This window comes from Gastrolobium bilobum, unplaced genomic scaffold (assembly GCF_033153095.1).
Source record: "Gastrolobium bilobum isolate Gb01-03AN ecotype WA unplaced genomic scaffold, APGP_CSIRO_Gbil_v1 utg113230, whole genome shotgun sequence".
NCBI classification, from domain to species: Eukaryota; Viridiplantae; Streptophyta; class Magnoliopsida; order Fabales; family Fabaceae; genus Gastrolobium; species Gastrolobium bilobum.
This window is the reverse complement of record NW_026899317.1, coordinates 16,149-43,148: the sequence shown is the minus strand read 5'-3', so window position 1 is coordinate 43,148 and position 27,000 is coordinate 16,149. Positions and strand designations below refer to the sequence as shown.

The 27,000-nt window shown below is 34.3% G+C and overlaps 2 protein-coding genes and 1 pseudogene across 2 annotated transcripts; 1 reads left to right on the top strand and 2 right to left on the bottom strand.

The window, feature by feature from the left end:
- Nucleotides 1–4,423: 4,423 nt before the first annotated feature.
- Nucleotides 4,424–6,685, bottom strand: LOC133289532 (UDP-glycosyltransferase 76B1-like). Its single transcript, XM_061487502.1, has 2 exons — nucleotides 6,214–6,685; nucleotides 4,424–5,331 (listed from the first exon to the last, which is right to left on the bottom strand). The coding sequence occupies exons 1-2, from the start codon at nucleotides 6,683–6,685 to the stop codon at nucleotides 4,424–4,426; spliced, it is 1,380 nt and encodes a 459-aa protein (XP_061343486.1).
- An 8,825-nt stretch (nucleotides 6,686–15,510) lies between these two features.
- On the top strand, nucleotides 15,511–17,179 carry LOC133289533 (UDP-glycosyltransferase 76B1-like; annotated as a pseudogene).
- Nucleotides 17,180–21,115: 3,936 nt separating this feature from the next.
- Nucleotides 21,116–24,104, bottom strand: LOC133289529 (uncharacterized). The gene is made up of 3 exons (XM_061487498.1): nucleotides 23,671–24,104; nucleotides 23,141–23,506; nucleotides 21,116–21,793 (listed from the first exon to the last, which is right to left on the bottom strand). The coding sequence occupies exons 1-3, from the start codon at nucleotides 23,971–23,973 to the stop codon at nucleotides 21,152–21,154; spliced, it is 1,311 nt and encodes a 436-aa protein (XP_061343482.1). The 5' UTR covers nucleotides 23,974–24,104; the 3' UTR covers nucleotides 21,116–21,151.
- Between the last annotated feature and the right edge of the window lie 2,896 nt (nucleotides 24,105–27,000).

Genomic DNA, 27,000 nt, shown 5'->3' with positions numbered 1-27,000 from the left:
AATTTGAAATTTGACACTGGTGTCAAAGGATCCTACCTCATATAGGGTAAGGATCATTTTACACCAATCTAAGTTACACTCTCAATCTTGTCCGTTGATTCCATACACTTAAATTTTGAGATCGAAGATAGGACCACATGATTAAGAGACTTAAGGCATTTTTATTGATTGGAACCAACGCAGTTGGTTAGGAAAGCGCGGTCTTTTTTTTAAGGGTTTTATGATTGTTATGTTGTAGGAAAAGTGATTGTGTAATGTTATAGAGATTCGTTTTGCGTGCCATAATTTTTTATTTATTTTTTTGTTTTAAAAAGTGTGGGCCCCACAAAATGTTGTGAGGGTAGGAAAGTTTGTTGTGTTATGTTAAAGGATAAAACTAAAACCTTTTTTTAATAGAAGTTTTACATTTAATTTTTAATTTTTAATTGTTTTGCGTATGCGATTCAAAAACTCATGAATATATTAATGTGAATCAATTTTTTAATATAATTAATTTCTTACAATTTATTCCAAATTGATTAAATTGATGTTGAAAATGCTAACATATCAAATGTGAAATATTACGTGTGTTTGACGAACTTGAACTTGATGTGTTTTATTTAAAATATTTCAACATATTTATAAATTGTTCGGTCAGGCTAAATGGACCTATCTGACCTGTTTCTTGTCTGCTTAGTGGGCCCATTATTATTCAGCACGTAAAGCACATAATTTCTTTGCACATAATATGTCCTCTCACACTCTTCACGCACACATGACTCTTTGCACGTCATGGGTCATGTAGCCTCATACCTAGTGGCGCCCGCAGGGGTAAAAATGGTTATGGGATCACACTTAATACATTAAGAGAGAATCTCTAACCTCTTATATAAAAAGACCTTAGCTCCTTTACTCTACATCTTTTTCATTCGTTTTCCTTAGCTGTTATTTTGTTGAATTCTTGCCATAACCATAACTGAAGCCCATGCACACCATTCCCCTTAGCACCCTCAGTATACATGAGGCTAATCGGAGATAACTTAGGGCTCTGGTCTATATTATTGCCTCTCTCATATCTTTCAGATCAACATATTTCACTATCCGAAAAATAGATCCATATCTCATATTCTGATTCAGTTCATAAACAAATGAGTGTCGGATTAACTTAAGGCCATTTATTCTAAAGATAATATATTTATAGATAAATGACTGTGTGGTTAGAGGGACTAACTAATTTAACTAATATAATTTTTTATAATTAATTTTAAGAATTTGAGATTAAATCTCGTCTTCACCTTAATGCGTGAACAAAAACATTTATAGAATAAGACAGAAAAGAGAGAGAATGTTTAATGCTTGTTTTTAATACCGAATGCCCAAATATATAACATGCTAAATGCAACAAGCTCAAATTAAGAATGTTCCTTCCTTAGATTATAATCTGGTACATAATAATGGTTTGGATTTCACTAGATTAACAACGAAGACGCTTAGTTTAGGTAACTGTGTGGACGTTGAAACGTATCTATTAGCTTCATCTGTGCTTCATGTACATGTGATTACTATTATAAGGTTGCGTTTATTTCAATGCATGAACAATCTTTTTTTTTTTCCTCCCCAATCAATGGTTTGTTTACCTGAGTGATTTGTCCCAAGAAGCTTCTTTCAACGATTTGATGTCTTATCTAGCTGCTTTACCGTTCGAACCAATCACCCACGAAGGTCCACACCAAACCCACACATATACATTCTTGATTTACGACTCTTTTTGGTTAGGGCCGTCTATTATGCATGCTGAACTGACCTTATCAGTAACTGGCGTTCACTAGGTTAATAATCATTTGCGGCTAATAATCTATTAAAAATACAAAAAGTAATCACATTTCTGGCTTTTGTCAATTGTCAATTCTGATAAATCTAGTATTTTACCTTTTTTACTTTATATTTTGATTAAGGAGAATAGGATAAAACTACCTCTTAACTTTATATTATTTGTAAACATATACGAAAGATATTCTTACTATCAAAATTTTCTACTACTGATTTACTACCTATCTAATCACCATTGAATCAAAGAGAGAGAATGCTAAACTTTTTTTGAAAAAAGAGAAAATCTTGATCCAATGGTGATTACATAAGTAACGAGTTGATAGTAGAAGATTTTGGTAGTAAGAATATCCCTCCTTGTAAACATATACTTTTTAACTTTTACTTTATGTCAATCATTCTCTAAACTCTAACTATGGTTATAATAAAATCTTTTTATTAAGTTAGAGTTGATTTTTTTTTTTATATATATTGGTTTTCCATTGATTGCGTATACCGAAACAACTTTACTATAGAGTTGTCATTTCTGCCTGACGATGGCATCTTGCTTTTATTTATTTTAGAGGACTGCAGAGACATCACGAGGCCCATCTTGCAACAACCCCAAGATGCTGAACAGAAATTCCAGGAAAAATGCTAATATACAATGCAACTAGATCATCTGAGTGTGATTATATATATAATTGTTTTATTTTAAAATATTAAAAATGGAATACTATATCTAAGAATTTCTCAGAAATCCCGGGGGTTGTTCCAAGTTAGATCTCACAATGATAATAGGTCTCTGTGCAAGAAACTCACAGTTACGATCACTAATAAAGCCCAATAATGTGTGGGCCTCATTAATCAATCGGTCATGAGTTTAAGTGGCTTAGAACTTAATTAAACCGAAAATATAGATTAGCCTAGGACGATATTGGGCCTCACCCCATCAATTTTAACAGAGTGGATCCTTACTCCATCAATTTTGACATTTTTTTTTTTGGTATTATTTTTTTTTTTTTTTTGGGGAGGGTGGTTTATCGGTTATGCGTGAAATTTGAGGCCAAGAATGATAATTAAATAAGGTTTCGATAAAGTAAAGATCTAAATCCTGACCTCGCACATAAATTTTGTCTCGTTACGACTACTAATCACTGTTAAGTTTTAAATTAAATTTAAAAATAAATATATACATAGATAATCACAATAATTTCAGTGTGTATATATCATGAGTGAATTAGGTGTTGAATTTAAAGTAATATAAAATCGACCTATAAAAACGTAATTCTCGAATTAATCATAAATATACAAAAACGGTGTTAAAATTGACATCTACCGGTTGCTAAAAGATTTGAAATAAATATGGCCTATTCAAATAAAATCTCTATGGCCCCAAATCAATAGCTCTTGTCAGTAAATGCATGCTACATATACCTAACAATTAAATGCTCTAATTATAAGAAGCGAGAAATTTCTTTATCATGACTTTTATATTTGCATGGGACACATGTCACATATTTAAAAGGGAAAAGCTTAGGGGTGCTAAACGAGCCAGAGACCTTTGGCTCGGCTCGTGAAGGCCTGAGCTTACATGTCTAAAATTGATTGTTGGACCCAGACTTGGACTTGTATAAAAGCTCATTTAATAAAAAGATCTCAGGTTCCAATTCAAAAGCTCGGCCATAGAACCTCTCAGGCTTGCCTAATATATTATTTATTTTTTTATTTTTTTTATTTTTTATACTACTTGTGATAGCTCTCTCTCTTCTCAATTCATTTCATTTCATTTTATTAATTAAACAGACTTTTTAAATGATTTTGTTTTATATTATGCTATTTGGATATACATTAAATTTATGAATATTTATGGAATTACTAGTGCTGTTGATTGTATATTTTGTTTGGATTAATTTTTGTTGTATTATTGTTTTAAACAGGCTAAACAAGGCTTTTATTTTTTTGTAAATGAGCCAGGCTACAGGCTGATATTATATTCGTAACAGGTAACAAGCTAAGGCCAGTCTGACACATTTGAACACAGGCTCAGCCCGTTAAGACCAAAGCTCGGCTCGGCTCGGCTCGTTAACACCCCTAGAAAAGCTCACAAATGCCTCTGTGATTTGCTTGAGAATCACTTATGCCCCTGTGGTTTTTTCTATCACATATGCCTCTGTGATTTTTTATTTTTTACAAAAAGCACAAGGACATACGTGATAAAAAATAATCACAGGAACATAAATGATTCTAAAACAAATTACAGGGGAATTAGTGAACTTTTCCCTATTTAAAATTCATGAAAAAAAACACCTATAATTTTATTTTAGGCAACAAATTTTCGTTAGCGCATAGCCTTTTTTCTAATCCTAACAAGGAACGTTGGACCAAACCATAGCTGCACAAAAGTAAATGTAAAAAATAATAAAAAATAAAATCAAACTCCAACCATAGTCTATATTGCAATTACATACTGCATTATTTTTCAAAACAAAAATGTAATGTAATCAGAGTACATAAATGAATGTTTAACTTTGGTAGTCCCTTAATGATGAGAAAGTATTACCCTTACATGATTATTTTGAGTTTTAACCCCGAAAGTGATTTGACAATTAGAAAAAAAAAAATTGCATGAAAAACACTAAACCCTTATATTTGATTCTAATGACAAAATATAAGTAACCAAGCCTTCCAAAGAAGAGCAAGAGGAACCACCTTGCTTGAGGCAAAGCTTTGCATCTTCCTTCAATTTGAAGGCTCTATCTCTAATCTCCTTCCCTTCAACATTAACTTCCATCAATTTTCTAATGGTCCTCTCTATTTCCCTTCTCTCCATTCCGTTCTCTAATTGCAAGCCAACCCTCCAAACATGACTCACGTACCTTGCATTTACCTTTTGGTCAGTGAAACATGGCATGCATATCATAGGAACCCCTTCACAAATACTCTCCAACGTTGAATTCCAACCATTGTGAGTCCAAAATGCACCTGTAGCTGGGTGTGCTAGCACTTCTTGTTGTGGAGCCCATTTCACAATATGGCCTCTGCCTTCCATATTCTCCACGAACCCACTTGGCAAGGGTTCGAGCCACTCTGAGCCATGAACCAGTCCCGGTCGAACCACCCACAAAAATGGATGCTTGCTGTTGGCTAAACCCCAAGCTATCTCCAAGAACTGTGTCTCAGTTATTGCAGCAACACTCCCAAAACTCACATAGACAACAGAGTTGGGTGTGTGTTTGTCTAGCCATGAGATGCAACTTTGGTCTTGTGATATTAAGCTGCAGCTAGATGAAGAGGAGGTAGGAAAGTACTTGTGAAAGGGACCTATTGGGAACATTGGGATGGAACATTCTTGCCTCAGTGTTACAAGTGCAGATGATTCCAACTCTTCAAAGGAGTTCCAAATCACTCCTAATGAGCCTTTGGTCTCGTTGACAAACCTGCATATTAATTCATAGTATTTCTCTGGCTCCTCCGTGTTAATCACAGGTAAGTCTTTCACTCTGAGTGGTGGTAACTCTTCCAATGTCTCCTCCAGTTTAGAGTCTAAGTGCAACATGCAGAAATAGAGTAGATAAATTGGCAAGTGTTAGATTTTTTTTTTTTGGGGTAAATGCTAAGTGTTAAATCTTAATGCTGTCACTTTTAACTGTTGGGCTGTGGAGAGGAAGTTTATGGTGGGAAGAGGCAATCAATTACGAGTCAATTGAACAATGATATTAAGTGGGTTTAAAACTCTACAATCAAACTCAAATTCTTTCCCCCTCAAGAAAAGCTTTTTCGAGTATTCACGTGGTTGGCTTCCCACATCAAGACATACTCGAATTACCACGGATCAATCCACCATTAGCTCTAATACTAATTGTTGAGCCGTGGAGAGTGAGCTCATGGCGGAAAGAGATTGCCGACATTAAGTAGGCACTTGGAATACCATAATCAAACCAAAAACCTTAAGACATTAGGTGCATGGGTCCACTTATATGATGCTCACTTAGTCTATTCTTAATTAATGTGAGACTTTTCCCCTCAATCATTCACACTTGAATTTCCTAACATTAACGAATTCTCCAGAACCCATTTTACAAAGTTGTCGGCAAGTGTAAAAAAATAAAATGAAAAATTATGACTTGATGTAAAATGTTTAGATTGCTAAGTGTAAAAAATTGTCTATTCAATACAGCAGTCTCATAACTGATGTACATTTTATTTCCACTTAAGAGTATATTTCTTTAAGTGCGCTTGAGCATCTAACAGTGATGTAAAATTTCTTAGATACATAAATACATATATGTCCATGTCCTCTAATTTATTATATTGAAATTCTTCTGTATAAATTTTTGTTGGCTAAATTATTAATAAAAGTTCATAATTGGGTGCTGACTACCTAAATTCCTTTCAAAACTCATAAAATAAAATAAAAAAACCAACCTTGTATAGGTATATAACCTTTTTCTCTTAAAAATGGAAAGGTGGCAAAAGCAACAAAGGAAGATACTCCACCAGTTCTCAGCACATTCCTTGGAAGCTGAAAGCTGTTGGCAACACCTTGAGTGAAGTAACACATAGCATCTGAGATCAAGCAACCAATAGGTTCCTCAGATATATCAGACAACAACTTTCCCAAGCACTCCTTGAAAACCGTTACACATCTAACATTGAGTCGAATGACAAAATTTAAGAGATCCGAAGCAGAGGATTCGCTTTTCGACAAACCATCTTGAATACAACAGAAGTTGAAGTTGGGGTAGTTTGAAGGGTTAGGGGAGTTGAAACTTGTGTGGATAATGGTAATGGAAAAACCATTTGAGTGAAGGATGTGTGCAAGCTGAAGCATAGGGTTTATGTGTCCTTGAAGTGGCAAAGGGAAAAGTAACAATCTAAGGCCTTTTCTTTGCTCCATTGTTGTGCCCATTAGGTCTTTACTCCTTAGGCAGAGAAGTCTTATCTGCTTCTAATGCTTGCACAGTAACTTGGTCTTCACATGGAGGTGATTTAGTACGGGCCTGCACTTTATAGTCCTTGACCAAAAGTGGAAAAAAGAGAGGAGTGAGATGGCATTTGAATAAAAAAAAAGGGATTAAAATGTAATTTTTTTTGCCCTTTTTTAGAAAGGGTGCATCCAAAGAAGTATGGGCCGGCTCTATATTAAAAAAAATCCCTTCACAGGATAAGAATATGGTTGGCTAATTTTTTTTTTACATATTACAAATTAAATAATAGAGTAAATATCATTTTTGGTCCCTAATAAAAAATACGATCCCCACTTTAGTTCCTTACAAAAATAAATTAGTCAGTTAGTCCCTAACAAATTCAAAGTGGACCCATTTAGTATAAATCGTGGTCCCTCACAAATTCAAAAAAGACCCATATTAGTCCCTCAAAAGGACTAAATGGGTCCACTTTGAATTTGTTAGGGACTGACTGACTAATTTATTTTTGTAAGGGACTAAAATGGGGACCGTGTTTTTTGTTAGGAACCAAAAATGGTGTTTACTCTAAATAATAAAATACCAAAAAAATAGTTTTTTTTAATCTATTTATTAATGTATAGCAACTAGTCGCGCTCAAAAGAGATGTGTTACGTATTGGCGCGCAACTCACACACCGATAACACTTGGCACAAAATTTTTAACAGTTTTACCGTAAAATTTCGAAGGACTATAACTTTTGACTCGAGTGGCCTTATTAGGTGATTTTTTTTTAATTCCATGTAATTTTTTAAAATCTATACAATGACACCTCATTAAAGGGGATTTGGTCAAAATATTTTTTTAAAAAAAGCTTTGTTGTGTTCCGTTTGACATGTTTTATCTCACATGACTCGAGTGTCAGAACGGGATGTTTGCTAGGAATGTTTTTAACCATGACAGTGGTTTTCTCTCCATTAATGCACACAAGCAACATAAGTACAAAAGCGTTTCTTCTTACGAAAAGCCCTAAAGTACCGATTTTGTTGCTGAAAAAATCATTGGTTCGAAGGCTAACCGTGGAAAAACCAGGCTAAGAAATCGATGGCATGTGTTGCGCAACTCATTTTGTTGGTTTGGAAAGAACTCAGGGGTTTCTTGGTTAAAACACTTATGTATTGTTGCAAATTCAAACTGTATTTGTGATAGATAAAATATGTCAAACGGGATACAAGGAAGCATTCATGACCAAATCTCCTTAAAAAAATTTTATTGCGTAGATTATGAAAAGTTACATAGAATAAAAAAAACACACACACACACACACACACACACACACCTGATTTTGACACTAAAGTCAAAAGTTATGGCCTTCCAAAGTTTTACGGTAAAATTGTTAAATATTTTATGCCATGTGTCATCACCATATAAGTCACGTCCAAATTTCGACGCTACCAAGTGTAACACCCCGTATATATCCGGGAATGTTATCATAATATCGTATTAAGCTGCGCTTAATTAAAAATGCAGAATTACTTTTTCTTTTCAATTATGATGCCATTAACATTACCAGCTTGCTTAATAATCAATTAATAAAATATCGCCTGTATGTAAATGCAATAAAACAGCTAACTGAAATACCTCATAACATAGATAATATAATCGTGGCTCTAGTCACGGAACTACAACAATGTAGACCGGACCATCTAACAGTTTATACAACTCCAAACTACAAGTACTAACATATAGTGTCATGGACAATCCCCATGCTCACTCAAATAAGGCAACATGCCCAACATCAGTCTCAACAACAACATATCATAAATAGCGGAAAACATAAACAGCATCCAAATCCAGTCATGCTAACATAAAGCAGTAAAACATAATCAGCTAAGCTCTGGTCTCCTGCCGCCTGAGGCATCAGTACCCATACTACCTGATCCTGAAATAAGCATTCCCCAAACGTGGGGTAAGATCTCTAATCTAGAAATCTCAGTAAGTCAGTGAGTCCTCAAGGATCTTCCACCCCAAGCTCACTTACATGTGCAATATAAGTTCAAAGCAGTTTATCATTTATCATTTCAAAAACAATGCAATGCAGCAGATAATCATGTCATGTGTGTCAATACTAATCTACTGGCCAGAGACAGTGCAGGTATACGTCTATCACCTACACACCGTGCAAGTACCACTTGCATTCACCCCGGTACACCGTCTTGTATGGCGCTACATACTCAGGCTTCCCGTCAAGATGAAACAACACATGCATATTAAAAGCCATTACATGTAAAGTTCAATCAACATATCAAATATCCAAAAGCATGTAAACAACATGCATAAACCATATCCCCATGGGACATGGTGGAACCACAACATGGCTAAACCGAGGACACGAAAGCTGACCTTGCAAGCTAACTCCAAAAGCCAAGAGTCCACAATTCAAAGTCCAAACACAACAGATTCACAATCTGTTATGGACCAACAATACATCAACAACATGCACCACAAGCATACAATATTAAGACAACGCCTTTTCATTACGTTTTCAAGTCTTAAAGCTTCTAACAAAGCCACAAGCCCTTAATCCCATGATTCTGGCTTAGTCCATTAAATACCGAAGTTCAACTTCATCGATCTAGGGTCCACAACCCCCCAATAGCCTACTGTACACACAGCACAGCTACTGTTCTACGAAATCCCAGAATATCCGGATATTCCTCGGGACCATATCCGGATATGCAATATCCGGATATCTCACTGGACATATCCGGATAAGCAATATCCGGATATCCAGAATCCCATATCCGGATATCTAGTATCCAGATATCCCAAAACCCCATATCCGAATACACATATCCGGATATCCCATATCCGGATATTCCACGGGCCGATATCCGGATATTTCACGACAGAATGCAGTTTCTGCATTTTCGTGAAGATATCCTTCCAAGGTTGGGTTTTTACCGATTTTAAACACCTAAACATGCATTTCTAGGTGTGTTCAACATTACCCCACAACAAGTTATCATCTTTTGACCTTAACATGTATCAAGCTTTCATTTTTAAGTTCAAAGACTCAAGACCAAAGGTGACAAGGCTTACCAAAGCTCAAGACAGAGGTTGGAGGTGCTCTTGGAGCTCACAATCAGCTGCCAAGGTGCTGACTTCAAGGGTGTACGAAAATACCACCCAAGCAAGGATCTTTCTTCACAAATGAAGCTCCTTGAAGCCTCACAAGCCAAGCACAACACTCCTCAACAAGAATGCCACCAAACCAGAAAACACCTCAGCTCCCACAACCACCACAACTCAGAAAAGGTGCTCCTTTCACACTTACAATGACCACTCACACAAGGCTCAAGTGTTTGGAGGTGAAGAAACCAAGCAAGATTGACACTTGATCTCCAAAATGGTGAAGAAAGCTCAATGGAACAGTAGCAACTGACCAGCCACTCCAGCATTCACGTAGCAACAGAAAAACCTAGGGCTTTGTGCCCTTAACAAGGGTATTTATAGCCACTTACCCAATTAACACACAGTATTAACTTTAGTTGCTACGCTTAGCATTTTAATCCCAAACTTTGGATTATGAAACTACATAATTTTCTAAGATTTATCATATTTTTCTTATAATTTTCTGAGCACTTTTCCGGTACGCGCTTTTCCAAGCCAGTACCGGTTTCCAGCACCAGTTCTCATTATCTGGACTTGAAACTCGTTTTACAAGTCCTACATATTATTCTAGTAATTATCATGCACTTACATTAATTTTCCGGGATAATTTTTCGTCACGCATTTATACCGACTAGCAGAACCGGTATCTGCACTTTTCTTCCGAAAAGCGACTTTCAGCATTCTTAATCACTTATTATGATTATTAAGCCTCATAAATAATTATTAGAGTCAATTATGGAATCATTTCCTATTTTCTCGTAATTTATTAATTAAATACCTTAATTAACGGTGCAGGTTCTTACACCAAGCACCTTAATGCTTCTGTTTTTGGGCGTGACTGATTGCTATACATTCGTAAATAAGTTCAAAAATGTTACCTTTTATATTTTATTATTTAATTTATAATATTTAATTTTTTTTGCCCAATATGGTTTGCCACTTTATACACTTATATAAAAGCAGAATTTGACGTTTACCAAAAAAATAAATAAATAAATAAATAAAAGCAGAATTTGAGTAGATTACTTTAAAGAAATAGTAATTTTTTCAGGAAAATTATTAACTTAAATCAATTCAGTTATTTATTTAAAAATATTAAAGTGAATAAATAAAGAATAAAAATATAGAAGCTTTAATTTTTTTTTTGTAGATACATAATTAATTTAACAAATTATACATTAACATATAAATTATGCGAAAAATGAATCCACTATATAAGTTCAAAAAATTATATTTTATCATTTAATGATCTATTAATATATGTTATGGACCTGCGTAAGGCTCATATACTTGAGAGGCCCAACAGAGGATGGACTGTTGGATAACGTACAGATTGGGCCCAAGAGAAAGAGGCCCAAATGGTTCAAACCCTAAGGTAAACACTATAAATATGAGCTAAAGACCACAAATATGAACTAATCTCTCTCTATTATTATTACGCAAACACTGTGCACACACACCACCCCTTTTTCTGGCTAAAGACCTCATAATCGTGTACAGTGATTTGCTACCCCTGAAATATCTAATTCATAGGTATCTAGAGAGAGCGCAACATCCTATATTGATTCACTAGCCCTTGGCTAGACATGTCTATCATAGACAGAACATTGGCGTCGTGTGTGGGAAACGATAGCCTAGACAACCAATCTCTATGTTGGGCTAGAAAACTTTAACTTATGCACCTGGTAGCCTGAGCAACCAGTCTACCGTGCTGGGGGCAACTATTATGGACTTGCGTAAGACCCATATACTTGAGAGGCCCAACAGAGGATGAACTATTGGATAACATACAGACAGCAAATTAGGCCCAGGAGAAAGAGGCCCAAATGGTTCAAACCCTAAGGTAAATATTATAAATAAGAGCTAAAGACCACATATATAGACTAATCTCTCTATATTATTATTACGCAAATATTGTGCACACACAACACCCCCTTTTCTGGCTAAAGGTCTTATAACCGTGTACAGTAATTTGCTACTTTCGAGATACCTAATTCATAGGTATCTAGAGAGAGCACAAGATTCTATATTCATCTACTAACCCTTGCCTAGACATCTCTGTCACATAGACAGAACAATATATTATTTAACAAATTTAATAATTTACATGTTATTATATATATTTAATATGATACCACATCATTAGATAAGAATATAAAATTTTTTATACACATAAATTAAATTCATGAATGATTTCGTATATCTATGGAATATGAATATTAGTTGCTCATGATGAAGCCTTCCAACCTTTGAAGGCGCTATAATAAAAATTAATGGACAAGTCTTTTATACTAAGGAACAATTTTTCTAAAGATAAGCTTGACAAAATCACATAATTAATACAAATTAAAAAATAAATAATGTAACTAATGTAGATATTAAATTATTTTCTAAAATTATGTTATCAATTACATATGAAGAATAGGGGGTGTACAACTGTCACACGGTGCAATAAGTTATCGTCCATAATCATTTTCATTTACATCTTTAATCCTTCCCTACATGTAAATATTAATTAAGTAATGAGTATTCATCTAGTATAATAATAATTAACATAATAAATAATTACCAATCATAGTTTCTGAAATTTATGTAAGTATAAAAATATTAAATTTTTTTATACTAAATTTATTATGATTTAATAATTTATTTTTTTTTATTTTTTTGACAAAAGAATTTAAATATTATCTAAATATCATATTAAAACAAATCGAAATTATTTTTTCCATTTGAATTTTTTTTTCAAAAACCTTTTTTTTATCAAATCGTAATTGATGATAATAACTTTAATTTTTTTAAATTTAAAAGGATTCCAAAAATTATAATAAAAGATTATTTATTATGCTATTTATTCTTTAAATAAATTTAAAGTTATAGATTTAATTTCTAAAATAATAACAATTGTATTATTAATTATTTTAATTATTATATAATAATTATTTATTATGTTAATTAATATTTATGTATGTATCAAAAAAATATTTATACAAAGTGAGGAGATAAAAATATGAATGATAGTAAAATTTAAAATAAAATACTAGATTGTATGATGTGACACATTGCGATAATTGCTTATAGATCTGTCTAATACACCTAATTGCAATGTTATTAAATCGGGACCGGTCACGATAGCAGATCATTAGTTCAATTATTATTGGTTATATCGTTTAAATTAAAATTATATAAATATATATAATAAATATATAATAGAAGTAATATAACAACCAAAGTGATTTAACTTAATGGTTAACATTTCACTTCCATTCCCTTATGCATCAAGTTTGAATCTCAAAGATGTAATTGTGGTAGAATATTTTGCCACAATTTTCAAAAGTTGTTTCAACTAGAAAACTAATATCGGGTCCGCATCGATTGAACCAAGTTTATCACCGATTCGTCAATTCTTAATCTAATTGCTTACAAAATCAGCTAATTGGCTAAATCAAACCGATTAATAATCCTATTCTCGATTGGTCCAACTTTTGGTTCGAGCCGATTTTAATAAAATTGCTTAATTGTATTAGAGTTGTATACTAATTGTGCTTCACTCCTTGATCATTTGGATAATTTATTTTTAAATTTACATTAATTATGTGATTTTGAGTTGTACAAGTTAGTTTGGAACACAATACAATGAATGTTAGCTGAGAGCACTTGCGGGATAGGAATCTCAAGTTCATAAGATAAACGAAACTCTGACAAATTACAACGATTCATTTGTAAGCCCGTCATTTTTTACACATATCCGGTGCTGAACGGTGTGTTCAGAACCCACTACAACAAGAAAGAAAGAAAAAAAAAAGTGATAGGGTAAAGGTAGTCAAAATCGAGATTTTACCTAAAATCGGAAAGGGAATAAAAAATCATAAATCGTAAAATCGTAATACAAATCGTAGATTTTACCTGCACTTTAAAATTAAATTTTTATATACATATGCTTATGTATAAAAAAAATTAAGAAAAATAGACTACATGCCACCATCCTTATACATTTGCATACAATTGTCACACTCTAAGGGTCTTAACTAATAAATCATTTATGTTATTATCATCGAAGACATTCTGTTCAACGTGATTTTCAACTACATCATTCAAAATTGTCTTCATCTAAACTTTCATCATGAGATAAAGTTCCTTCATTTTCCACAATCCATTCATCTTCGGATGAAACATCAACAATGTTATAATCAACAATTTTTCTAACTTGCTTAACATCATTCAAATAGTTAAAATCGGGATTTAAATCTTAAAATCGGGACTTAAGTAAATGCCTAAATCGGGATTTTATATTAGAAACGATTTTAAGTGAAATCTAAATCGTTTTAGCAAAAATAAATCGTTAAAATCGAGATTTTAAGATTTAAATCCAGATTTTAACTACCATAAATAGGGTGGAGGACGTGTAAAGAAGTGCAGCGAGTCCTTTGCCAATATACAAAAAGGAACTTCTCATAGATTTACATCAATACTCATTTAAAATATTATCCACAAGTAACCTCTTAAATTTCCATAATGATAGTTCATGAAAAAGAAAAATATCAATGAACAAAATAGGAAAAAAAAAGTCTATATTACTCATGTTCCTGAGAAATAAGATTTCATCAGATAGGTTAGCATTAGCGCGTATTTTAATTTAAGCAAGCAAACCCACAACCCACAAATTATACAAAACTGAAGGGTTATGTAAAAATAGAAAGCATTTGACTCATCAAGAAAATAACGACAGAAGAAGAAAAAATGCCACAAAGAAAAACCATTAATTGTTGATACTCGAGCGAGGAAAAAGACTTGGCTGTCAAACTCGCAAGTCGTCAACCTTTCGTGAAAGTGAAAAGCTTTTAGTTTACATCGAAACATAAATGTTGAGATATATATAGTCCCACATTTGTTTGGTTGTATGTGCAACTACTGTGGAGTTTATAAGGTCTTGGACACTCTCACCCTTTGAGTTAGCTTTTAGGTGGTATATCTCAAGTTCTTTACATGGTATCAGAGCTTCGCCGCCTCTTTCTCTTGTGGCGTTTCTTAGCACATTCTCTTGTGAAAGCGTTTCTTAGCACAGGTAGGCTAGGCCTGTTGCAATGTCTTGGACACTCTTACCCTTTGAGCTAGTTTTTAGCGGGTGTATCCTATGGTTCATAAAACCAGATTTTAGAAAGAACAGCAATAAAAACTCTGTCCAAGTGGTCCTGGAAACTCCACGAAATTGATCGGTGAAGAGGTGGGTTGACGAACGGGAATCCCATGTCGGGGCGGCAAATAAGACCCAAAAATATAGAATTTTGAAACAGAAAGCCATTTTTTTTTCCTTTAGTTGGGAATAAGTTCCTTTTTAATTGGTAAAAAAATTCACTTGGCATTCTGAAGAAAAAATGTTCATGGAAAGTGTCATTATTTCAATAATTAAGATAAAAAAACGTGCCAAATGGTTTGTTATCATAACATATCGGTTTCAAATTTCACGTCTACTATCATATATGACTCTTGGAATCAGTGAACCGAAAGAATCTGGAGAGCACTAGTCTTATTCATCTTTATAATCATTTTTAAGTACAAGTGTTCCCAATTTGATCAGTACAACAATCATAAAAAGAAAAATAAAACTTTGATTCTTTTGTCGAAAATTTCCTGAGATAGCAAGTGAATGGAGGAGAAAGGGAGAGGGAAAAGCCAAAGATTGGTGCTGATGCCATCACCACATCAAGGCCACATAACACCCTAAGCTTGCAGACATTCTCTACTCAAAGGGTTTCTCCATCACCATCATCCACACCATCTTCAACTCTCTTGACTCTTCTTCTTATCCTCACTTCACCTTCCATCCCATCCCAGATGGTTTATCCAAAGCCGACGTCTCCACCCTCGATTCCATACACCTCATTGATCTCATCAACATAAGATGCGCACAACCTTTGAAGGAATGTTTGGCTATGTTGTTGTCTCAACAACCTATTACTTGCTTCATTGCCGATACTCCACTTTATTTCACTCGAGCTGTTTGCAATGACTTTAAGCTCCCTCGCCTTGTTCTGAGGACTGGTGGGGCATCCTCCTTTGTTGTTTTTGCTTCCTTTCCCTTCCTAAGAGAAAGAGGTTACCTCCCAATTCAAGGTGGGTTCTTCATTATTCATATAATTACACCCTTTTCATCAAATATGGTTTAGTTCCAATTACCAAAATGATATAATGTTTCTGATCAGAAAAATCCCATCTTTTCAATCATCTCTTACTGTTTTTCTGTTTTGTTTGCTTTATGTACTTATGTAAATTTTGCTTTTTTGATTTATTTTCTTCTCAAAGAGCAATTTGAAGCCACATGCATTTGAGATGAGAGATATTTTTTTCCCTGACTAGAACTAAAGATTTCATATTTACTTTTGTTGAAAAATCCAGAATCTCGATTGGAAGAACCCGTGGTGGATCTTCCACCACTCAAAGTGAAAGATCTTCCTGAGTTTCAGACGCAGGATCCTGATGCATTTTATAAACTAATATGTCGAGTTGTTGATGAATGCAAGACATCTTCAGGGGTTATTTGGAACACCTTTGAGGAGTTGGAATCATCTGCATTGTCAAAACTGCGCCAAGAATTTTCCATACCTATATACCCTGTAGGACCTTTACACAAACACATTCTTGCAGGCTCAACTGCTTCTACTAGCTTATTAACCCCAGACAAAAGCTGCATCTCTTGGTTAGACAGACAAGAACATAAAAGTGTTGTTTATGTTAGTTTTGGGAGTGTGGCTGCAATAAGTGAGGCTGAATTCTTGGAGATAGCTTGGGGTTTAGCCAACAGCAAGCAACCATTCTTGTGGGTGATTAGACCTGGGGTAATCCGTGGTTCAGAATGGCTTGAACCATTGCCAATTGGGTTCCTAGAGAATTTGGGAGGAAGAGGTTACATTGTGAAATGGGCTCCTCAAAAACAAGTGCTGAGCCATCATGCAGTGGGAGCATTTTTGACTCATAGTGGTTGGAACTCAACTTTGGAGAGCATATGTGAAGGGGTTCCAATGATTTGTATGCCATGTTTTGGAGACCAAAAGGTCAATGCCAAATATGTGAATGATGTTTGGAAAGTTGGGATGCAAATGCAATTACAACACAATAAGCTAGAGAGAGGTGAGATAGAGAAGACCATTAGGAAACTAATGGTTGGGGATGAAGGGAACGAGATTAGAAAGAATATCTTAATTATGAAGGAAAAGGCAAATGTTTGCTTGAAAGAAGGTGGCTCATCTTCTTGTTTCCTTGATTGCTTGGTTAGTGAAATATTGTCGCTGGAATCTTCTACGTCTAGACCTCATTGATTCCTCTATTAGTTCAGGACAACTAGCGCTTGTTCTTTTCTAGCTTGGATGCCTCCATGCTCTTTCTGCACATTGTAGTTTGATCTATTTTACAGTGCTAATAAACTGATGGCTAAGGATAAATTAGTCGTTACAACTGCTCCAAATTAAAGTGAAATTCCATTTCCATTAACCGTTAATGCAGAATCAAATTGCAGTTAATAATACTCTTTTGTCCCTTTTGTATTATTGGTATGATGCCATGATTTCTTAGCTTAATTGTTTATTTTCATCAGTAAAGTTTACATGTCTTCGTTTAAAGTACAATAGTCAAAGGCATGAACTATGCCCCTAATAATGTATATAATCCAAAAATTGATAGGGGAAAAGAAAAATAGTACGGTCGAGTTTAGTTTCATATTTCCATTGGTTTTGGTATTTAACTGCAGTTCAGTTAAATAGTCTTGATCATATTCAACCATACAGAAATCTTCAAAATCTACTTGATATACTAAGCAAAACTAAGATATTATTTCTATTAATTATTTAAAACGAAAGCCAACCTTGATCCAGCCTTGTTAATTTTTTTTTTTTTTTAAATAGCCTTGTCAAATTTTCGTTGATACAGTTTCCCCCTTCTTTGTTGAATGAAGTTAGGTTTGGTCATGCCTACCTTTTAGAAATTGAGTTAGAGTATGTTTGGATGGAATTTTTTTTCTTCAATTAATTTTTTTTTAGGAAAAAAGTGCTTCTCATTATAAATTAGTGTTTGGATATCTGCTTTAAAAAAAAGGAGAAATAACAAAAAGCTAAAAGATAGTTTTTTTGGAAGCTAAAAATGTTAGCTTATAAAAAAAAGTGGGAATCAAAAGTCATATATTTTTTCAAAATCTAAATAACCTTAGTTTTTGTAAAAAAAACACTTTTTTTTGGTAAATAATAATAAAAAAAACACTTTTAAAATAAACAAAATATAAAAAATCTTTTTTGAAAAAACTCATCCAAATGGGTTAGAAGAGCCTGCGGACTCAAAGACAAAGACCTTCCTAAGTTCAAAACACACAACAATGATAACTTGTATGATCTATGAGACATTGACCATACTGACACGCTTGTGACTAACACCGGTATTCCACATTCCAATTAAATTTTGACAAAATGCCACGTCACATTCTCGCTAAGCCACCCAGCGAGAATGGACTGGACACGTGGCAGCGTCTGCATAGCCAACCATTCTCGCTGAGTAGCCCAGCGAGAATGACAAGATGCTGACATGTGACAAAAATACAGTTATTCTCTCTGGGCAGCCCAACGAGATTAGCCACCTGAACAACTTTTGCAGAGAATGCATGTATTTTTGCCACTTGTCAGCATCCTGCCATTCTCGCTGGGCTGCTCAGCGAGAATGTTTGGCCATACAGACGCTGCCACGCGTCAATCCATTCTCGCTGGGTGGCGTAGCGACAATGTGACATGACATTTTGATAAAAAATTTTCCTAGCGTGACAATCCAATAAATTTTTGCCAAAAAAATGGCAAAATGGTCATTATCCTTATGATCTATACCCAACATGTTTAAAGAGATCAAAACAACCCAAACCCGTTGGCTCAGATGGAAGGTGTCTGAGTTCCCTTAACCAGTGGTCTCGAGTTCGAGCCCTGGGTATGGAAAAAATGGATTGGGTAGTGCTACCCCCGCAAGGGACCGAAAATGCACGGTTGAGATTAGTCTCACCCCCAAAGGGGGTGGGGATACCCTTGAGTACACTCAAAAAAGAAAAAAGAAAAGAAAGAGATCAAAACATCTTTATTTTTTAACACTTTCCAACACCTTGAACAAGCCACACTTCTTACTAGCCACCGGGCCTTCCCTATCCCATTCTTTGCAATAGGCCCATTTCACAAATACTTCCTTGCAGAGCCCTCCTCTTCAAGTAGCTTCCTAAAACAAGACCAAAGCGCAATTTCCTGGTTCAACACTCAAGCACCCATCTTAGGGGCTAGCCAGTAGCCAGCAACCCTTCTCGTGGGTGGTTCAACCAAGGTCAATACGTGGCTTAAACCATTGCCAAAGGGGGTTCCTTGAAAATTTGGATGATGGAAGGGGTCACATTGTGAAATGGGCTCCGCAATGTTAGAAAATGACTTTGTCTTAGATTTTGTGTAGATAACTATAGTCATTATGTTATCCGATGTGATCTTGGTAAACCTCAGACAGTTCATGATCCAAAGGCCTTGACGTACGATTCGTTTTAAATCATTATGATTAACGTTCAGGAAAATAAGATGACAATGGACAATAGAAGTAATATACCATTTTTTTTTTGTTTTTTTTTTTGGGGTACAATAATGTACCATTCTTGTATCCCAACCAAAATGGATAAGAAGATATATGGCCTAACACTATATTCTTGTTGGGTTGGGCCTACGGGTGCTAAACGAACCAGGGGCCTTTGACTCGATCGGCTCGTAAAGATCTGAGCTTATATGTTTAAAATTGATTGTTGGAATCAGACCTGTATTTGTATAAAAACTCGTTTAATAAAAAGGTCTTAGGCTCTAATTCAGAAGTTCGCCCTTAGAGTCTCTCAGGCTGGCCTAGTGTATGAATATTTATTTTATATTTTTTATACTACTTGTAATATCCCTCTCTCATCAATTTATTTCATCCTATTTTATTGGTTTAACAGACTTTTTGAATGATTTTGTTCTATATTATGATGTTTGGATATATATTAAATAGGATAGGATATTGTGGCACACAAATAATGTTACGCACAATGTTACGACCACATCTTAACCGTTGATTTCCGTCAATCAACGATTATCATTTTTCAAATCAAACTCATTAATTAATTATTAATTCGCAATAAATGATAACCGTTGATTGGCGAAAATCAACGGTTAAGATGTGGTCGTAACATTGTGCGTAACATTATTTGTGTGTAACAATATCCTATCCCATATTAAATTTATAAATGTTTATGAAATTACTAGTGTTTTTTATTGTATATTTTGTTTGGATAAATTTTTATTGTCTTATTTTTTTTAAACATGTTAACAGGCCAAACAAGACTTTTATTTTTTGTAAATAAGTCAGGCCACATGCCGATAATTATATTCAGAACAGATAACATGCTTGGTCAGATTAACATATTTAAACACACACTTAACTTTTTAAGACTAAAACTCAGCTCGGCTTGGCCCAGCCGTTAACCCCCTAGTTGGGTCGTTCCTTGCAAGTCCATTTTTATGCCGATTTAAGTTTTTTTTTTTGGTAAGCCTAAATAATCATAGTCATATCATAGGCTCAATTTCTCACATAAATCAAAACCATAATACTACCAATATATCTAGATGAATGCGTTTCATTTAAGACCCAACATATTCAGGTGGAAAACTTTTTGGGCAGATAAAATAAAGAAAATCATAGTTTTATGTTACTAGAAAAAAAGTTATCTTATCTCACTCATTATAATTATGTACTCTTTGGAATATATAGTTATAATATTAAAGTTATTTTTTTTTTCTTTCTTCAAAAGTTATCGGTTAATGTGGAGAGAGAATTTTTTTTTTTTAATATTATAATTATGTACTCTCCGAAATACATAATTATAACGGGTGACATAAATTTTTTTTTTCCAGCAATGTAAGAAAAAAGAGATCCATAAAATAAATGTAATAAAAACTTTCTGCAGGAATAGCAAATTTAACTTTATTACAGACATGAAATCTAATCTACACCCAATCGGAAAGCACTGATAGTAGAAGGCAGAAATTAGATTTATGCAGGAATTATTCACATTATCCACTGAAATGATCAAAAAAAAAAAAAAAAGTCTTCATTGAGCATCAGAAAGTTGTTCCATCCTATAATTTGTAGCGATAAAAAGTCAGAAATGAAGGAACTAAATTAGTGTTATAGCTTAACTACCAAACTTAACCATTTATCAAGGGATGGTCTATTTACAAAATATGATGGAACACAAAGATTTACAAATCTTCATCGCTCTCGCTGGTATATGAATCATCCAAGTTCAGGGCTGCTACTTTTGAAGCACTAATCCTAAAAGAAGCTGAACGAATCTTGTAAGGTAACTTGGCATTGGTTGCAACAACCCCACCACACTCAGCAGCTTCCCCTTCTTTCTCATGCTCTCTCTTCAAATCACTAGGAGGTAGGAAGCAATCAATGGACAACCCTTTAATATTAAAATCCACTTCCTCAACTTGCCAAACCTCTTCCATTTGTGTCCTCGAATGTGTCTCAGGGCCTTCACCAAACCTGAACAAGGACACCCAAGTCTTCCCAGAATGTGCTATTTGAATTCCATCTATGGTTCTGTAGTCTTGTATGAGGGACTCCATGTTGGTTTCCCAATATATGACCACACTTTCAGAGGACTTGAGTTTGAGCAAGTGAGAGTCTTCTAGCTGAACCAAAAGTCCTGTTCTCTGGCTGAAGTAGCCCCACACCGTGTGGCGAACTATCTCTACGTTGCTGTTGCTTCTTGCTTGCAGTGCTGAGGACTCGGCTTCGTGTTTCAATATGAAACAGTCTTCGTTATTCACTGTCTTCTCTCCAATGCATATAGAGCTGCTGAAGAGATTAGCCGTGGACCTTGGATCAAGCCCCTGTTCAAAAAACATTATAATTTCGACTATTGGATCACTTGTGTAATATTCATAATAAAAATGTGAATATAGTAAGGGTTTAATTTTTTTTATATTGCATTGTCTCATGCAACACACAAGAAAGAGGACGAAATCCACTAAAAAAGAAAGAGAAAAAGAAAAAAAATAAGTCTCGTCCATTTTTGTGGGTGTTACATGAGACAAATTATCTCATGCAAGATAAGAAACACATTTTCCATATAGCAATGTGTATGGGTTTTGCACTGGGTACTACAAGTATGGTAGTTTCTTAGCAATGCACTCGAAGAAAAAAGTGTCATTTTTTGGTTGAGGATGTATAATATTAGTCCTTGCTTCCTTGATACTAAAAGTTTTTTTTTTTTTTTTTTTTTTTTTTTTTTTTATGTTCCAAAAAAACAAAAACAAAAATTCTTCTATTTTCTTTCTTATGGATCAAGAGGCTCGAGGCAAAAGAATAAAACAGCTACGGAATGAATGAAAACAGGTTGTCACACACGGAGGAAAAATTAAGATATTTTTTTGACTTGTCTTAATCGCAACTACTAACTTTTGGAAAAATTCCCTATTTGACTTTCAACTTTAAAAGGAAGAAATTTCCCCGCATTCCCCTCTTAGACTGTTGACTTTTCTTATTAAAATTTAGACCTTCTGGTTCCGGAAGGGAAAAGGGGGTGCATATTTCAAAGGAAAAACAATAGGAAAGAAAATCAGTTTTTGTCGTTTGCTAATTCCTTTAGAAAATAATTATTAGAGGCACTTTGTTACGCTGGATTCTTTTCTTTGTTGTTGACATGTTTTGGTTTTGGGAGTTTGACAATATCCAACCCCGCCTTTCTTCTCATGCTATATATGGGGAGCTATACTATTTCAAGAGTTGTTAAAAAAGTGATGCATATACGATGGAAAGCAAATTAAAAAAAAAAACCCCAAAAAATAAAAAAGAATGAAGAGAAAAACAAAGTAACACTTAATAAACATGGTAGAGTTTAAAATTTAGAGGGCTCTTTTGCCCCTTTATATTGGTCAGAGGAACCCCACTTCACGCACACTTGAGCAAAGGAAGCCGAGAGAGGCAATTATGCAATTACATTGAAAATCAGTGAAAAATGTACTCAAGTAGAATGATTCATTTTTTACCCCACCTATATACAAATCATAATTAAGCATGCTCCATTGTGTCCCAAACAAACAAACAATCACTATAGCATCAATTTTATCGCAATCAGAATTAAGCATGCTCCTTTATACAAACAATTACCAACCCCTTTAAAGAAAATAATAATAATAAAAAATATATATTTTGAGGAGGAACTTTTGCTTAATTACCTGTAGAAAACGCCTAAGGGGTCTTGGTGGACCGCGAGAAGCATGAGAATGATGCCAAGGTGTTTGCCTCCATGCCACTTTACCATCACTTCCGGCACTTATCTTGTAGCCAGAAACCACAAGCTCTAAACACCATAGCTCTGGCCTTTTCTGCCACACCACGAAACCCCCCATCTCTCCCTTCATCTGCATGTTCTTCACCTTCACCATCTTCTTACTATTCACACTCCCTTCCCCTGCTGAAAACTCTGAGGTTCCCATTTTCACTTGCCCCATAGCATACATGCTGTCAACTGAATTCAAAGCATGTTCTCCTCCCACAGCAGCCACATACTGTTTCACTATATATTTCGCCATGGAAACCTCCTGCTTAAGCATATACAACACACAAAACAATTAACAAACATCACAAAAAAAACAAAAGGGTCTTTTTGTTTTTCATTGTTATGATCAACTTCTATTCCAAAAACAGTGCAAGAAAAGAAAAGAAAAGAAAAAAAGCCTTTTTTTTTTTCTTCTTTTTTACTAACAATGTGTTGGTCTTTAATGCTGCGAGTGATGGATTGGTTGTCAGAGGTGATAGGTGAAGGAATTAATGGCGCTCCCACAACACCTAACAAAAGCTGAATCTCTGTGTTTCGGCCTCCGAACATTGCTGTCATGGAAGCTGCTGCTGATGATCTCGATTCAGTGTTTGGCTTCATCCAAGACTTCATGTTATGCCAAGCTCTTATGGTTCCACTCTTGTGTGTGAAAATCTCCTCTGGAATAGGGACCTCAAGCACAGTTTCGAGCCCATCCTCACGATCAAGATTGGGACAGAGCTTCTTCATAGCAGATAGCAGAGAATTAAGAGTGTGTACTTTGATTCCGTTCCAGAGAGAGATGCTTTGGAGATAAAGGATAATGGATGTAACTAGTTTAGGATATGAGAAAGTAACGAGAGGGGCAAGGAAGGGTCGAAGTCTTGAATACAAAGATAGATAGATAGAAAGAAAGAAAGAAAAGGTTTAGTATGAATACTTGAGTATGAAACTTTTGAAAAGATTACCAACCAAACTAAGGTGTGTGGGGGGGCCCTTTGTAACGTGGTCCTCTATGTCTATGTCGTGTTTGCACGCCTCTATTATTCACACTTCACATTAACTTAACAGGGGACTTAAACGTATGGTTTCCTTCTAATTTAGATTTTTTTTATTGATGGTGACTTGTACTTATAATTTCATGTTAAGTCTTTTTTTTCCCCAATGGGAACGTGTTTAGTTAGGCTGTCGATTTTAAAGTGAAAAAGTTACTGTTTCATGTCACATTTTAGATATTCTATCACTGTCTTTGGTGTTAATCTTCATTTTCTTTGGTAGAAAACTGGAGATAAAAATAAAAGTCCTATGGTTCATATTTAGTTTGGTGCTTAAGTTAGTCTTTCACATCAATGTTTCTATTTACTTCATGTTTTGGGTCTCCAAATAGAGCGAGTCAAATCTTTTATCATTTTGTTGAGCAACGGAGATAAGATCAACAATCTGATTTCGGTAGAATAGGATGCTTATCCACTCCTCCTTGAAGCTTGATAATTTTTAGAGTAACGGGGACTTCATAAAGTTTTGAGTGTTGCTAACCTTCTTAATTACTCAATTAGATGAGCTAATTCCCTCCAACTTCTTAGTCCAAATAGTCACTGAATATTAAATTTTTGGAGAATATGAGTAGAATCAATATCATAAAAATTAGATACTATTTTCCTTTTCTAGACGTGCGCATGCCTATTGCACTTATATTTGAAAGTCTAATATGTAACAATGTGGTACCCGGTCTTTTTCATATGTATATATTGAGAATACTATATATAGGCAATATTTCCTGTAATTGTGTGAGGGAGAAAAATATACACTAACTTGGTGTGTTCCCTACATAACTAATTGAGATATTTCTCTTTTCACACACATATATATATATTTTCTAGGATTAAGAATCATCTTATGAGCATGATGAAATGACTCTTTAGTGGAGCCCCTAGATGTCCCCTTAGGAGATGTGAGGACGAAGTGGGGATAGAAAAATAAATAAATTGAGATGAAAAGTATTTTTGGGGGATCAGATATTCCTATTTTTGTTGCATGACCTTAATTACTACCTTGAGCTCAAAACAAGGGATAAAGCAAACTTTTTTTTTAATATAAATGAGTATGATAAAAATGTAACAACCTACATACGAAGTGAAAGAAAAAAAAAAGTAAATCGAATTTTAGATTACCCCACATATCAAATTTTGCTAGCTTATACAATGGCGTGTATAACTTTTACAAACATTTCCCCAAAATAATTACAAACTAGATAAGATCATATGCTTATCCATGATACACTACTATTTATTAACCAAAGAAAAATATATATACACACACACCAAGAAGATGCATGTCCCATAACCACATAAAATAGGGAAGATGCAACCGAAATTCGAATAGCAATTGAATCGAGAATGGTGGCACACGGGCACGCACGAGATATTGGTCAGGAACAAATGAATCTATCTAATCCATGTCTACAGTGGACAGGGGGCATAGCCATGTGAGCTGTGCCCTGATCCTATTTCCGATGATTGATCCACAGATTGCATAATTTGGCCCATAAGCATGGCGACACGTGTCCCCGTTGAGCTGACGAGGATGTATTAACAGACAAAATTGGTTGTTGTCGTTTCCAATCATGCCATGCATGTTCTCATCAACAAATGTCGCTACTCTTTTATCTGTTTGGGCTGCGACGACGTGAACAATCTTCCTTGCCACAACTACAAGAATTGCTTTATTTCATACATATATTTTTGGGGTGCATTATCAACTACGAGAAATTTGTTATTTAAACAAAATGGTTTCTTTAACTACATTATTTTCTTAAGGTTGTCTTGTCCCCTACGATATCTCCATAGATTACAAAGCAGGTCAACACCCACAAAGCAAATTGTATGTATCCATAAAAGAAAAAATCAAGATTTTTTCTTTTTTAAACAGAATTGTAAGTATTGATAAGAGAATGAATCAACACTTGATATTATGATGATAAAATATATGTACGTACATATTAAACTACCAAAATAAATTCTAATATGGATGTAAATAACAATTCAATTTAAAAATTTGAACGGGGATAATACAGGTTTATCTACTTGTGTTAAGAAACTCCAGTAAAAATTGAACTTTTAACCATTTAGTCGTAGAGATTCTAAAATTATCTAAAATATTAATTCAATCCAAAAATTTAAACTATTTCTCAACCAGTCGAAAAGAAGATCTTATTTGCATTGTTTTAATGTTTTTTTTTTAATATTTCCTGATAGTTGACATAATATATAACATTGATATTAATTTTTTTTATTCTAATAGCACTAATAGAAATTAGAATAAATAATAATTTACTTTGTTACCGTTATAAAGGGATTCTTTTTTCCTTTGGTTACTTTTTTTTTCTTTCCCTGCAATATCATTATAAATTAGCAAGCAAATGAAAAATATAAAAAGGATGAAATTGTATATACATTTTATTTTGCAATTATAATTGATTTCAAACATTATTAATACGGGTGCAAATGATCCGAATATTTGAAATTTAGACTTGTGAGAAAAAAAGAGACTACTCATATTTGGATTTAAAGTTGAGCTCGAATCGAACTTAGACCCGTGGACTTGGATGTCTTTCTATTTGGAATAAATCTTTGATGCTACTGTTACACCAAAGATTCAATACATTCTATCAATGAGAGTATCACATGTCAGTTACAAAAAAAAATTTATGCTAAATTTTCTCTCTCTCCTCTGACACGTAATGCTCCCATTGATGGAGTATACTGAATCTAGGTGCAA